Here is a 15,948-nt window from a genome sequence, read left to right as displayed (position 1 = left end):
CAATGAAGAAGGGAGCAAATTGGATATTTAAGAATAAAGAAGCAATTAGTGACGTTGCAGAACAAATAGCACCTAATGTTCGGTAAGGGAAGTATTAAATAAAGGAGATAAAGTTTATCGTCGACTACAACCGATATTGAGATAAATAATAATATTTTTTTTCCACTACTTTCCTCCTATTTTATTAGTATTCCTTCAGCAATTCCACCAACTGCGTTACCTGCTTGTGCTCCCATTGCTGGATTACCTGCTTTAGCACCTAATACTCCACCTATGATAGTTCCTGCCGTTTTCGCTACTGGTGCCAAAAAGTTTGCAATGGGTTTTATTACTTTCTGATGAACCCATCTTGCTGCTTTCTTAATTCCTTCCCATAATTTTTTAAAGAATCCTGCCGCCATTTCTGATTTAATATTAATTAAAAAATATATTTCATCACTTATATTCTAATTTTTATTTAATCATAAATGAAACCAATTTTAAAAATAAATGAAACAGAGGAGGAAGAAAGTGAAAATGTTCAACAAAAAATAAAGGTTGTTAAACCCATCACTGAAATAAAAATTTTTTCATCTGTTGAAGAATTTAATGACTATTATGCTAACAATAAAAAATTATTTGAAGAATTGACAACGTGTAAATTGAATAAAATGTTTAAAGTTGAGGACAGAGTCCAAGACCCAGAGGGTCATGGATTCAAAATTTCAAAAATAAAAGGAGTGGTTAGTTTGAAATCTATTCCTCAATCAAGAATCACCTCATTAATGAAAATAGATGATTTAACAAAAAGAATAGAAATTATTGAAGAGCGAATGAATCAAATTATTGATTTCATAAATTCAAATAATCATTAGTTTTTTAAAGTTTATTTTTTTATTTCATTATGGTAGTTTATTTTCATTCATGAAAATAATTATATCTAATTTCTTTTACTCTCTCATACATACTAGATTTAAAGAATTCAGAACTTTTACCATAATCTCCTAAATGTTTCTTATCCCTAACGTGTGCCAGTTATTATATGAAACTGAATAAACTTTATCTTTATCTTTACATCTTTCATCACTTCCAATATATTTATATCTCAGTTTTGATTTAGCATTTTCATAATCATTAACGTTTAATAATTCACAGTCTTCCTTTTTAAATTGATGTTTAAGATATTCAGGATTTAATACTCTACGTTTATATGCTCCTAACTTAGTTCTAAAGGTTTTTCTACAAAATTTAGGAATTCCATCCTCTTTAATGTCATCAATGATTTCCATTTCATTATTTCCATTTCTTCTTCTCGTTTATGAGGTCTTTGATTATGACTCCATTGATTCCATGAAATTAAATATTCTTTATCATTATATTTATACCTCATTAGCTTATTTTGGCTTTCATATTCATTTAATAATTCACAATCTTCATTTTTAAATTGAAGTTTAACCCATTCAGGATTTAAACAATGTTTAATTAATCGCGGAATATCTGACATCATCTATATATAGCTTCTTTTATAAAAGATAAAATAATAAATTATTTTAAAATTAATGTTAATTTTTTAATGATTTATAAATAAATATATTTTAATGCATCGTCTATATATAGATGTAACAAAAAAAGTCACACAACCCGCACTCATCTACTACTTTGAAAAACGATAAGAACTCTTATTTACGCAAAATGATTTATTATCTCTTAATGAATATCAAAGATATTTTATATGTTAATATACAAATTTGCTCATTTTAAAAATTATTAATGTCTGATCAAGACGTTCACCAAAGTGAATATGTCGAACTGCGAAGTAAGTTCAAATACTACATCGATTCATACAATGCATTATATCAGCTGAAAACTGACAAAGAAGAAGAATTAAACAAGATATACAAAATTATCAAAACAGAATTGATTGATTCAAGGAAATATCTACCTAACAAAATTATAAAAGACATTTTAAATATCATTCCATATAATAATCGCTATACAAAGTCATATTTATCTCTTGCAAAACTCATATTTGATGACTATAATGTCAAAGAGGTCGATAATGTTCATCATATTTCAAGCTTCTTGTTTTATAAAGAATATGGAATTAATTTAGACAAATTCGATGAATTCGAAAAAATTAACTCAGATTATTTGGATATTCATAAAGAAAATACAATTTACAGAGCAATTATGCATAATGACATAGAAAGATTCATCTTATTCACAGAAAGAGAAGGATTTAATAAAAATCAAAGGCTTGAAAGCAGATTATATCCGAATAATCTCTGGGGATATTCATTACTTGAATTATGCTGTTACTACGGAGCAGTTGATTGTTTCAAGTTCTTAAGAACTAAATTTAGCTCAGAAATAACTCAAAAATGTCTAGAATTTTCATTTTTAGGAGGAAATCCAGAGATCATGAGTGAATGTTTGAAATATCAAAAACCAAATAAAGATTGCATGGAATATGCAATTATTTCACACAACATTGATTTTGTTACATTCTTGATGAATGAATACAATATAGAGATCAATGTAAAATATTGCATAGATTATAATAATCTTGAATCATTTTTAGTTTATTTCGATCAAACTAATGATTTTAACGAATGTTTTCTTTATTCATCGATGTTTGATATTGCATCCCTTTGCGAATATTTCCTTTTACATGGTGTTGATATTAATGCAAAAAATAACAATGGGCAAACAGCTCTTCATTATTCAGCCTCTAATGATAGTATAGAAGCAACTAAATTTCTTATTTCACATGGTATAAATATCAATGAAAAAAATAATGGTGGTCAAACAGCTCTTCATTTTGCAGCAATGCACAATAGTAAAGAAACAGCTGAACTTCTTATTTCACATGGTATAAATATCAATGAAAAAAATAATGGTGGTCAAACAGCTCTTCATAATGCAGCACTTTATAATAGTAAAGAAACAGCCAAACTTCTTATTTCACATGGCGCAAATATCAATGAAAAAGATAATGATGGTCAAACCGCTCTATGTATTGCAGCACTTTATAATAGTAAAGAAATCGCAGAACATCTTATTTCACATGGTGCAAATATCAATGAAAAAGATAATTATGGAAAAACAGCTCTTCATTATGCGTCAAAAAATAATTATAAAGAAATCGCAGAACGTCTTATTTCACATGGTGCAAATATCAATGAAAAAGATAATTATGGAAAAACTGCTCTTCATTATGCGTCAAAAAATAATTATAAAGAAATCGCAGAACATCTTATTTCACATGGCGCAAATATCAATGAAAAAGATAATTATGGAAAACCGCTCTTCATTATGCGTCAAAAAATAATTATAAAGAAATCGCAGAACGTCTTATTTCACATGGTGCAAATATCAATGAAAAAGATAATTATGGAAAAACAGCTCTTCATTATGCGTCAAAAAATAATTATAAAGAAATCGCAGAACGTCTTATTTCACATGGCGCAAATATCAATGAAAAAGATAATTATGGAAAAACTGCTCTTCATGAAGCATCCAATAATAATATTAAAGAAATAGTCAAACTTCTTATTTCACATTGTGCAAATATCAATGAAAAAGATAAATATGAAAGAACTGCACTTCATTATGCAGCATATGGTAATAGTAAACGAACAGTCGAACTTCTTATTTCATATGGTATAAATATCAATGAAAAAGATAAATTTGGAAAAACCGCTCTTCATATTGCTGCAGATAAAGATAGTAAACGAACAGCTGAACTTCTTATTTTACATGGTATAAATATCAATGAAAAAGATAATTATGGGCAAACAGCTCTTCATATTGCTGCAGATAAAGATAGTAAACGAACAGCCAAACTTCTTATTTTACATGGTATAAATATCAATGAAAAAGATAATTATGGGCAAACAGCTCTTCATATTGCTGCAGATAAAGATAGTAAACGAACAGCCAAACTTCTTATTTTACATGGTATAAATATCAATGAAAAAGATAATTATGGGCAAACAGCTCTTCATATTGCTGCAGATAAAGATAGTAAACGAACAGCCAAACTTCTTATTTTACATGGTATAAATATCAATGAAAAAGATAATTATGGGCAAACAGCTCTTCATATTGCTGCAGATAAAGATAGTAAACGAACAGCCAAATTTCTTATTTTACATGGTATAAATATCAATGAAAAAGATAATTATGGGCAAACAGCTCTTCATATTGCTGCAGATAAAGATAGTAAACGAACAGCCAAACTTCTTATTTTACATGGTATAAATATCAATGAAAAAGATAATTATGGGCAAACAGCTCTTCATATTGCTGCAGATAAAGATAGTAAACGAACAGCCAAACTTCTTATTTTACATGGTATAAATATCAATGAAAAAGATAAATATGAAAGAACCGCTCTTCATAATGCTGTCTATGCTAATAGAATAGAAACAGCTAAATTTCTTATTTCACAAGGAGCAAATATCAATGAAAAAGATAAATTTGGAAAAAACGCTCTTCATTATGCATCAAAAAATAATTACAATGAAATCGCAGAACTTCTTATTTCACATGGCGCAGATGTCAATGAAAAAGATAATGATGGAAAAACTGCTCTTGATTATGCAGCAGATAACAACAATAAAGTAACATGTGAATATGATATAGAATTCTCCTGCTATTTTGATTTTTGATTATATCCATCTTTGGGAATGCAGTTTAAATTAATTAAAAACAAGTTATTTCGTGATTTTTATTTAAAAATTATTCACAATTTATACATAAAAAGTTCTGGAAATTTGAATACATACACACAACTTAAATTCTTACAATTCTGCTATTTATTTTTACAAAAACACCAAATTAAATACATATTGTTAAGCATTTCCCAATTTCTAAAATAGCTCTCCTGGAAAACAGTTCGCCATTCTGAAGAATTATATTTCAAAAGAGTTTAGAGTCAATATGTATTTAAGAGAATAGAGTTATTGAGCATGAAATACAAAATGTTGATATATTTGTTCCTACCTATCCTGATTTTGGTAAAAAAGTAAGTAATCAGAATATTGGTTGGAAAGTTGATAGTTATTGAATATGAATATTTGGAGAGTATAAAAAGCATGAAAAATATGTTGTATTTATGGAAAACGGTTTTTCACCCTTATGATCAGTTTCAGACACTTTGGGAGTCTCCCAAACTTTGATATTTTGTATTATGATAGAGAAACGTGTCTAGTTTAACGCACAGTTGTTTTAAAGGCAAATGATGATATCACATGAAATTATCAAATTATCAAATTTTGAAGTACCAGTCCAAAGGGTTAATTAGATCCTACACAGATGTGCAATAGTGAAACATATGTGTTCTTGATTTGAGAAGTCCTACTGATAGAGGTATGAATCTCACAGCTTTGTGTGAGTGTGTCTGACACTTGTATAGAGTGGAATATGCGCCGACATATATTATATAATAACATGTAGTTGATAATTATGAAAAAATAGAATTCGATGCGAATGATATTGAAAGTTGTTTTGTAATTTGATATTTTTCTTATATGTGTTAATTAGTAAATGGCTTGTTTGTTGTGATAGTACTGTGAAAAATGAAAGGTATTTTAAATTAAAAAATTGAGATTTTGAGATATCTCTAGAATTAAGAATTTATTATGTATTTGACTTTTATATAACTATGTGTAAAGGATCTCGATGTCTATATGCTTTAAATAAAATTAAATAAAATGAGATAAAAAATTAAAATGGACAAGAAGATATATGGAAATGTAATTTGTATTGTGTTGGTTGTTGGCAAAATGATTTTAATACAGATTTAAGGATTTGAAATGGATTTGAAATTAAATGATTTTAATTCAAGGAGTAATAAGATTTTGAACTGGTTTTTATTTTGTGAATGTAAACTTCTTCCATAGGATATGTATTAGAAAGATCAATGTCAAACTTTTTGAAAGAATTGTTTTTTTGTTGAGCGATTTTCTCATATTTAATAATATATTTAAGTTGGCGTATCTTACGCCCTTCCAAAAATATGTATTAGAAAGATAAATTTTAAACTTTTTGAAAGAATTGTTTTTTTGTTGAGTGATTTTCTCATATTTAATAATATATTTAAGTTGGCGTCTCTTACGCCCTTCCAAAAATATGTATTAGAAAGATAACTTATAATTTCATAAATTATTTTGTCCCGACGGTTTGAGCGGTTATCAGAATGGTTGCTTACACAATGCGTCAGCAAAATGTCGGTTGGGGTGCCCTTCTTGGCCTCCTGAGTACTCACCAAGATACCCCCCAGCTCCCGCAAAACACCTCCCTTAGGTGCGCATTACCTGACGGCATTATTTTGTAATTATTTCAAATTTTTTAGATGTCTTTTGTTAAAGTTTGTTAACTAAAGACTTGAAAACAGCTTACCGCTTCAAGCTGCTCTCTTCCGGTTCCTCTGCCGCAATCTTCTGTTTGATTGTGCGCAAAGCTCTCCTCCTTGTGAACTTTGCCTGACAGATACACCTGGGAGACAGCATTCGGACATCTTACCGCTTCAAGCTGCTCTCTTCCCGGTTCCTCTGCCGCAATCTTATGTCTGATTGTGCGCAAAGCTCTCCTCCTTGTGAACCATGGCTGATAGAAAGAACTGAAAGACAGGATAGGAGGAACATGCCGGTTCAAGTTAACTTGCAATATGCTTCTGATTAGTGATTTTAGATGAAAGATTAGCGAAATCGCATTTAATTTGGATAGAAGGATTCAATTTTATGAAGCAGGCTCGTAGAAAATATGCAGGAATAGCACAATCTTTTGTAATCACAACGCGATTGCAAAACTTCGACCGACAAGAGTGCACAATACACTCTTGTCGGTCTGCATGTCTCATTCCGGGAGACATTGTCACTGCATGTCTCCCAGAATGAGACAATCTTCTGCAATCAGAATGTGGTTGCAAAACTTTGACCGACAAGAGTGCACAATACACGTTTGTCGGTCAAACTTCCGCATTCAAGTTATGAATGCGGAAGATTGTCTCATTCTGGGAGACATGCAGTGACAATGTCTCCCGGAATGAGACATGCAGACCGACAAGAGTGCACAATACACCTTGTCGGTCAAACTTCCTAATACAAAATTTGATTCCCTTATTATTTCTTAACAAAACTTAAGATTTCAATAATACATCATGAAACATTCATTTACTACATTCACACTGTTATTCCTTTCTATCAATTAACTCATTTAATAGAATCTTGTTTTTATATCTTATTATTTTCTCATATTACTTCTAATTCCTCTATTTCCTCTTCCACATAAAATTTGATTTTGTAATACTATCATATACACTTAATGTTTTCAAATTTTCAGATTTAAATTTAATCTTTATTTTCATCATCATTTATAATCTTGTTCCTATATAAAGTTATAATAAATTATCGTCAGATTCTAATATTTATGATTCTTACTACTCAATTCAATATAATTATGTTAGTCACTCATATTCAGGAGAATAATTTAAAAATCTATAGCTCATATTTTGATAGTTATATATTTAGATGATATATATTGCAATTCCGGTTTCAACACGATCAAATGCCAAACCAAGACAAAATATATATGAATTTTCAAAATATCGATTTACATTAGAATCTATATCTAATTTTATCAATAACAAGTAGGAAATGTTCAATACATCTTTGAGCAACGTGAATAGCACAATTTTTAGGATTATTTGTTGATTATATAAAATATAAGCCAAATCGAATCTGCTGTATAGTACTTTAGTTTATCATTGAATGTTAAATGTGTTCATATAAATATTTGAGTCAGATATCGCATTTTCTAATTTCAAAATTTATCTCATGAAGTTAGAATTTATTTGATCATACAACATCATGTTAGTCAAACCAGAGTTCAATGGCGATTCTAAAATGGAACAAATGCTTGTTTTATCAAAATGTTAAAATATTAATCTAAAAAACTTAATATCTAACCAAACCATTCTAGAATTATTATATACAGGTATGGGCAATCTAAATGCACACGGAATTCGGAAAATTAAAAAGAATATTTATGAGATTATTAAATCTTATGTAATTCAATGAAAAGTAGATAATATGAATATCCATAGGCTATATATCAACATATGAGTTTTTGGTTTGACCAATACTATACTAATGTGATCAAATTAATCTGATTTCTTAGATTTTCATTTGAAGCATTTGCAGTAGTAGGGGTACCTTTATATATTAACATATTAAAAATTGCGCTCCGATTCGCAGTTTCTTCATGATTTTGAGATTGCGTTAGATTTCGCGATGCAGAAAAAAATCACTTTAGATTCCCGTCAAACTCTAAGTATAAGCATGTCTCTATATGTAGAAACTGTCTGCGCTATTTATTTCCCGGCTCAAAAAACCACGGTGTCTGTGTGAGGAAAATACCCATTTTAGGACCCTGGGTCATGAAAATTTTCCAAGAGTTGGAAATATAGGGTATATAAAAATATTAATATTTTAATTGGAATTTCCAAACAAGAAAAAAGTAATATTTTTGGATATTAGAGATGTTTAGCATATAACACGAGTTGTAATAAGGTGAAATTAAATTATTGAATAACATTCTTTATTTTTGACTGAAATTCTTTAAGATCATTAATAATTTCTGAAATATTTTCTTGATTATTAGGCACGCATCTTGAAGCAACACGTTCACAAGTGAATGTCCCGTTTAATTCATCAATTTTACCAGTATAGAGCCCTGCACTCATTAAATCAGTAATCAAATCTTCGGCTGAAATTGTGTTATCAATACCTAGATCTTCTTTTAACTGGTTAAATGAATATTCTATTTTATCTTGCATTATTGAGAGGATTGTAAGAGATTTTAGCTTATTTAATGCAATACTATCTGATTCGAATTGATATTCTTTAGGGAGATCTTTACGGATTGTTTCGTAATCATTTAAAGTTCCATAAGCAAAAATTTCCATCAATTTTCTCTCTGGAGAATTTTCGGGGAAGTCCTTGATATAGATATCCGTAAACCATATATCTTTATTGTTAAGAATAAGAGATGCGGAAGTATTTGACATAAATATGACACTTTTTCTGACTTGTAAATTACCAGTTTTTTTTTTTAAATAGCATTTTGAAGAATTGTTTATATAGATAAAGGAAAATAATCTTGTGATAAACCAAAAAAATAATGAGTTCCTCGATTTATCTTCTCCCCGAATTTCTTGGTGGAGGCGGAAATACACTTTTCCAAGATGCAGTTCAAGTTAGTGGTGATCCAATCCAAGTAAGTGGATATAAACTCTTTACTTTTCTTCGGAGATTAGATAATTCTGGATTTTCTACTTATTGTGTTGCCTTAGCCTGTCCAGGAAAAGAATGTATAATGTATCCAATCCAATTTACTCATGGTATTCCTGATTTTGATTCACTTGGATTTTTAATTACTCCATCACAACACGGAAATATTATACATATATCTCAGGCAACATTCGATGTCATGGATAAAGTCGATAAGGCAGTTGTTATTAAGTCAGGAGACTGGCTAAATGATAAAATTCGATTTCATCAAATTGCAGCAATGCACTATTTAGGCGTGGTTCCAAATTTATCACCAGCAAGCTTCTATCAAAACGATATGATGAAGTCATGGGAAAACAAATTGCACCAAATATACGGAACTTACGGAGATCTTAACAATGCTTTGATAGCTATATTTAAGAGAGTATCCTATTCACTAAACTTTTTCTGCATCTCTCTCGGAATACAAGTACTAGGAAATATCGTTCTAGACCATCAATTTTGTTTTGGAGCTTTATACGAACCATTACTTAAATCTCATGAGATTATATTCATTCGAAATACAGTTCCAGGCACTATTGAAGCCGAATCACCATTTACTGTACTCTACAACGCTCTGCGTATCACAAGAGAATGTTTTAATAATTTAAATTTCTCTGTTGCCTCATTAGACGACCAAAATGGCTATAACAATGCTGTACAAAGATTCCAAGAGTCTGTTAAGATACAAGTAGGCTGCTGCGACATAAAAACTCTCAGAAAATTAATGATTACTTCAAATATGCAAAAACTTGAACAATTACCTATTTTTAAGATGGCCGGTATCAACATAAACATCATCCATGAACCAGATTTCCCAATCATACAGCCAATAAGTAGACAAGAACAGGATCCTCTCGCTGAACAAGTTCGAAATGAAATAAATAGCGCAATTAACGGTCTTCCAGACCCAGCCACGAAGATTGAGTGGCTCAACTCAAGGATAGAAGGTATGTGCAACGAATGCAATGATAGATGCTTGGATATGAGTGCTAGAGTTGATTTAATTGAAAATCGTATCGCAGATATGTCAAGACAATTAAAAGATATAGTCGAAGAGTCAAAGATAGCAGCAAAGAGGGTAGAAACAGCTGCTACAACACTGGATAACGTTTACAATGCTCATAATAAGATTCAGAGCAAATTCGACATTTTAAGAGAGAAATTGTTTACAGAACAAAGAAATACACGCGTTACTCTTATTATTGGTGTTATTTTGACTCTTCTCGGCGCATTAATTCTTAGAATTTAATTTTTTTATAATTTTAATTTAATATTGTTTCATATATTCATCTTGTTTTATTAAACTAAATAATTTTGTTTGATTCTTATTTATCAAATTATCGAATTTAGTAAATTTTAATTGTATATCAGCTTCAATGTACAAATACCTTAGTTTTTTAATGTAGCTTACATATATGCTATTTATTTCAAAAACAACCAAAAATTTTTAAATGCAAATAATAACGAACTTAATTTCAACAGAACAGTCTGAAATTTATAGGAATAGTAGTACAAATAGTATACTTTATATGTGTTGGATATCAGACACATACTACTCATATTGGTAGATTTTTTCCTGATAAACATTAATCAAGGAATAAAAAAAATTTCACATGAACCTACAAACATCCGAAATACTATTGATTTAGTTTGATTAAATATGTGTAGAAATATGGTATTTAATGGTATATAGTTGAGTTTTATTGAACAGAAACGTATTTGTTCCAATATTCTGCGGAAGCACGGTATTTGGCCTCATCGATTGGTACAGAAGATCCACCATATTGTCTTCCAAGTGCATTTCTCATTGCAGTGATAGGCTGCATTGGAATTTCTCCTGGTTTATCCTGGCCTTTAATAGAGATAAGTCCCCAGTCCCAGTCTCCAGGCTGTAATTGGAGATTCATATCTTTGGCCTCTGCAACAAGCTGTTCATGATTATAAAAAATTAAATCAAGAACATTGGCCTTTGGAATGCCACCAGGAATATCCTGAGCGCATACCCAACGACATAATACTGGTAATTCATCATCACGACGTGCACAATAACCACTTTTAATAAGGGGTTCGATTTCTGGAGTAATTTTAACAGCATCAACGCAAGCATCAGTTGGATTTGGAATAAATATGTGTCTGCAGAATGGTGCATATCCTTCGACAGAGCATTTGTCAAATCCACCGTTCTCAGCGATATATTTACGAACATGTTCAATAAATTCATCCTTTGTCATGGTTGTAATACGAGCACCGTGATACTTTGGATTATCCCAGTGTCTATAACAAAATTCGTCTAATACAATCGACATTTGTCACTTTTCCATCAACATTTCGCGAATTTCTTAAATTTCCCTATTTTCATAAAAAATAGCTTTTAATTAAGGAGGAAATCCTAAATATAATTAAAAATCGATACCATATTTTTTTTTTCTAAAAAACAAAAAAGTGTCAGGCTCTGAATGATGAACAGTCAACACAAATTGATTGCCGATGAAATTATTAATGAGCTTTACAAGCATCCAATAACAACTTCGTTGCGAAAGATACCAGCTGGAAATGGCTCAGCAATTGATTTGGATACTATTAAACAGAAATTGAAACAAGATAAGTACCAAAATCTTGCATCTGTTTTCAACGATTTAGAAACTGTTTGGGCAGAATTAGTTAAACGTAATGGTGATGATGTTTCCTCAAAAATCGCATCAGAATGTAGAAAAATTCTTGGAAAGCTCAGGAACAAATATGACATTTCCGAACTTCCACAATGGTGTAATGTAGTTTATAAAGTCCGTGGTCTTCTAACAAATGTAATGACTCAACCCCCAGAAACTATCACACAAAATATTCCATCAATAGGCAAAGCAAGACCAATCAAGCCAAGCAAATCTGGCATGAGTGAACGTGAAATGTATAATTTCTTACAGGCTAGTGATATGATAAAGAAAGACGAAGATCATCGTGAAATGATTAGAATTGTAAACGAACTTCAGCCAGATATTGACTGTAGCACACAGGATGTTAATGTTAATATAAACGAGCTCAACGCTGAAACAGCCGAGGCTCTTAAGAACTATATGCGAACAGCTTTAGAAAAGCAAGGCTTGCGCTATCCCGAGTAGAGTATATTCTTATGTCTGCTTTATGTATTTGTGATAAATTTTATCTCCTTGATTTATTATTTAACGTTTTTTTGTTTATCTTATTTTTACATTCCTGGAAATCCATATGTTATACACATCTTGTTTCTTGAAAACAAGAAACCTTTAATCACCATATATTTTGGGAAAGAATTAAAATTCTAATACATTTTAATGATTGTTGAGATATATTTCTAATAAATTAGATTACATAAAAGTACCTACTCATAAATAACTTGGTCTTTATAGTTTTGACATCAAAAACTTTTTTTTATCATGACAAAGTTTTGGCTGGTTTTATTCAACATTCAATAAGCTTCAGATCATGTGGATTTTGAACTAGAATATATACGAGTACAATTATTTAATTATCACTCATTTGATCGTTAATAATAAGTATAAATGAACTTATATGCATTTTTTTATATAACATGTTTCCATAGTTTTATTAAAAAAGTGACAATAATGAAACCTGCAGAGATTTTTCATTCAGAAGAAAAAATAGATGAGCTGCGAGATCACTATAACAATACAGGTTTTGATATAAATGTTAAAACTCACCACGATGACGAAGCAGAAGCAAATAAAAAAACCGAATTTTTGAATATTTTCGAAAATTATATGAACACTCCAGTAGAAAATCTGCAAGAAATTACTGATTTGATATCGATGCTTACTAAATATATAGATTCTGACGCTGAATCATTACTAGAAGACGAAATAACACTATTTAATGAACAATTCTTTGAAAAAGCATTTATTTGCTTGAGTTTTCCAGATGAAGGAATTGCTGGTAAAACTCTCAAACTTCTTTATAATATGACAGTTTATTTAAGTAGTTTTAAAGAAATATTTCGTTATGTTGATCAGCAATTCATAGATCTTGCATTTGATATTCCCAATAGGTTTCCTAGGCTTATTATACCATCGCTCACGTTCATATATAATTTATTTTTTGTTTCATATGAAATTTTCGCACTTTCTCTAAATAGAATGGTTGATTTGATTGAAATGACAAAGAATGTTAATGACAAAGCGACATACAACAGTTCTGTTGAATACATGTACATTCTTATTAAGGATTTTCATAATGCAGTTGAATTTCCAGAAAATTTCTTATACGATTATTTATTATGGGCAACATTAAATGGAGTCAACATGATGAGAGTATATTCAACAGTTCAAATCGTTTTGGAAATTTATCATGATGGAATTGAAGTTTTTGTTCATGATTCTGCATTGATTGGCCAAATATTAGTCACATTAGCTGATGCTTCTCAACAATCTGCGTTTATACCTGCAATAACTATATTAATTTGGCTAATAGAAAAAACAGATTACATGACTACATCAATAATCATTGATGTAGTAAATCATTTAGATGAATTATTGCATGATTCGGGAGAAGCAACCGTAAAAGCTTGGGAATTAATGGAAATAATATCACAAAGATCACAATTTTTATCAAATGAACTTCTTGAGACAAATTTCGTTCAGAATGTTCTTGATGTGTTTATGTTCGAATCTAGCGTTCGCGCTGATGCTAAAATTAAAGCAGTTCGTGCTTTAATTAATTTCATTTTAGTTTTATCAGATGAACAACTTAATTTCTTGCCAATGGATTCCATACTTGAATTATTTGAAGAAGTAGAGACAGATTCCATTATTCCTGATGATTTACTCAATCAAGTTAAAATTAAGTTAACTCGCCAAAATTAATGATATAGTATTATTCACATTTACATGTAATGATAAATCCGCTTCTTTATTTGTGAATATTCCAATGTTTTATTTATTTTTGTTATTTGTTTTCTGAATTATAGATGTTTGCTCATAAATATTATATTTCTTAACTATGAACTGAAGTTTCTTATATATCTCATACAACAATTTTGTATGTTTTTTGTATTTATTGCATATCAAGTATTAATAAACTGTATAAATTTTCAATTCAGTAGTCAAGATCATTCCAAGCTAGTATACAGTCATATGATATGCAGTATTGGACTGAAAATGCATTGAATCTTTAATTCGACTATTTGTTCATTTTATTTTTAATATTAACGGCCAATTATGTGATAATTTTTTAAATTATATAAAATACATTGTATATCAAATATGAGCGAAGAAAATTGAAGCATTTATTTTTATTTATGTCTGAGGAATCTGAACACACTCTTCAAGAAAACGATGTTGTCTTGGTTTATTCAGATGAGCTCAAACAAGAAGTCGATGCAGTTGTTCTTGGCTTTAGGAAGTCAAACAAAGAAGCTTACATTCATTATATTAAACAAGACAAACGCTTAGACCACTGGATTGATGTATCAAAACTAAAATATAATCCAGATGGGCAAGGAAAACTTGAAGAACATATACTTTCGAGATTTCAACGGAATCAAATTGAGGATTCTGATTCAGAAGATGAATTACAAACAAAAGAATACATATTATTTGAAAAATTACATGGAGAAGTTACCAAAATACGCAATATTGATACAATTACTTTAGGTAAATATACCATAAAAACTTGGTATTTTTCGCCATACCCTCATCCTTTCTATAACATGGATCATTTTTACATTTGCGAACATTGCTTTAGCTATTTTGCAACAAAAGAACAACTAGACAAGCATATTCAGGAAACAAATGAAAAAACTCCACCAGGTAAAGAAATATATCGCGAAGGTAACATATCCATTTACGAATTAAAAGGTTGGCGTCAAAAAATTCCATGTCAATGCCTTTGTTTACTCTCAAAATTATTTTTGGACCATAAAACTCTTACATATGACGTTGATGGCTTCGTTTTCTACGTTCTTTGCGAATGTGATGACGATGGAGCTCATGTTGCTGCATACTATTCTCGCGAAACAGCTTCACAAAACAATATTCTTGCTTGTATCACAACATTACCGCCATATCAGAAGAAAGGATACGGCAGAATATTAATATCTTTATCATATGAAATTGCTAAGCGCCAATTTAAGGTTGGTGGACCAGAGAGACCACTATCAGATCTTGGTCGAAAGGCTTATCGTGCATACTGGCATGATACAATACTAGAAACATTAAGAGATCATAGAGATGAAATCAAAAGCGTAGAAAACTTATCAACTTTAACATCAATTCAAAACGATGATGTAATCATTGCTTTGAAGCAAATTGGACTTGCTGTTAAGGTCAAGGGTGAATATGAACTAAATATAACTCGAAATGCTTTGAATAATGCTCTGAAAAATTTTGATGCTTCAAAATGCAGAAATAAAATTAATCCTCAATTCTTAATCTGGCTCCCTGGTGATGATGATCAACATTAGGCTTTCATATTTTTTATAAAGTGTTAATTTATATTATTAATCAAAATATAATCTTCATTTTTTTATAATCACATGAATTTCTAGTTAATTTAGATGACCCCATCGACGTGTTAAAGAACATCACAAAAATGCCTAACGCATAGGTTTGGTTAAAATAATAATAATTAATAATTAATAATT

At 30.0% G+C, this 15,948-nt stretch overlaps 7 protein-coding genes and 1 pseudogene across 8 annotated transcripts; 5 read left to right on the top strand and 3 right to left on the bottom strand.

The window, feature by feature from the left end:
- Positions 1–165: 165 nt before the first annotated feature.
- Positions 166–401, bottom strand: TVAGG3_0603390 (annotated as a pseudogene). The gene has a single exon. A coding segment is annotated over exon 1 (236 nt).
- Positions 402–1,749: 1,348 nt separating this feature from the next.
- On the top strand, positions 1,750–3,522 carry TVAGG3_0603380 (ankyrin repeat and SOCS box-containing protein 4 family; the record flags this gene model as incomplete). The annotated part of the gene is made up of 1 exon (XM_001317573.1): positions 1,750–3,522. The coding sequence occupies one exon, from the start codon at positions 1,750–1,752 to the stop codon at positions 3,520–3,522; it is 1,773 nt and encodes a 590-aa protein (XP_001317608.1).
- A 4,987-nt stretch (positions 3,523–8,509) lies between these two features.
- On the bottom strand, positions 8,510–9,040 carry TVAGG3_0603370 (COP9 signalosome complex subunit 7/dendritic cell protein GA17 family; the record flags this gene model as incomplete). The annotated part of the gene is made up of 1 exon (XM_001317572.1): positions 8,567–8,950. One exon carries the CDS (start codon positions 8,948–8,950, stop codon positions 8,567–8,569), a length of 384 nt encoding a protein of 127 aa, XP_001317607.1.
- Positions 9,041–9,148: 108 nt separating this feature from the next.
- TVAGG3_0603360 (uncharacterized protein) lies at positions 9,149–10,608 on the top strand (the record flags this gene model as incomplete). Its single annotated transcript, XM_001317571.1, has 1 exon — positions 9,166–10,566. One exon carries the CDS (start codon positions 9,166–9,168, stop codon positions 10,564–10,566), a length of 1,401 nt encoding a protein of 466 aa, XP_001317606.1.
- A 409-nt stretch (positions 10,609–11,017) lies between these two features.
- TVAGG3_0603350 (protein of unknown function, DUF3228) lies at positions 11,018–11,623 on the bottom strand (the record flags this gene model as incomplete). Its single annotated transcript, XM_001317570.1, has 1 exon — positions 11,018–11,623. One exon carries the CDS (start codon positions 11,621–11,623, stop codon positions 11,018–11,020), a length of 606 nt encoding a protein of 201 aa, XP_001317605.1.
- A 148-nt stretch (positions 11,624–11,771) lies between these two features.
- On the top strand, positions 11,772–12,518 carry TVAGG3_0603340 (acetylation-dependent protein binding; the record flags this gene model as incomplete). The annotated part of the gene is made up of 1 exon (XM_001317569.1): positions 11,774–12,433. One exon carries the CDS (start codon positions 11,774–11,776, stop codon positions 12,431–12,433), a length of 660 nt encoding a protein of 219 aa, XP_001317604.1.
- Positions 12,519–12,858: 340 nt separating this feature from the next.
- Positions 12,859–14,318, top strand: TVAGG3_0603330 (armadillo (ARM) repeat-containing protein family; the record flags this gene model as incomplete). Its single annotated transcript, XM_001317568.1, has 1 exon — positions 13,073–14,170. One exon carries the CDS (start codon positions 13,073–13,075, stop codon positions 14,168–14,170), a length of 1,098 nt encoding a protein of 365 aa, XP_001317603.1.
- Positions 14,319–14,604: 286 nt separating this feature from the next.
- TVAGG3_0603320 (histone acetyltransferase protein) lies at positions 14,605–15,899 on the top strand (the record flags this gene model as incomplete). The annotated part of the gene is made up of 1 exon (XM_001317567.2): positions 14,605–15,768. The coding sequence occupies one exon, from the start codon at positions 14,605–14,607 to the stop codon at positions 15,766–15,768; it is 1,164 nt and encodes a 387-aa protein (XP_001317602.1).
- Positions 15,900–15,948: the final 49 nt, after the last annotated feature.

Source organism: Trichomonas vaginalis, chromosome II (genome assembly GCF_026262505.1).
Source record: "Trichomonas vaginalis G3 chromosome II, whole genome shotgun sequence".
NCBI lineage: Eukaryota > Parabasalia > Trichomonadida > Trichomonadidae > Trichomonas > Trichomonas vaginalis.
Note: the sequence above shows the minus strand (reverse complement) of the source record. Positions and strands in the feature narration are given on the sequence as shown.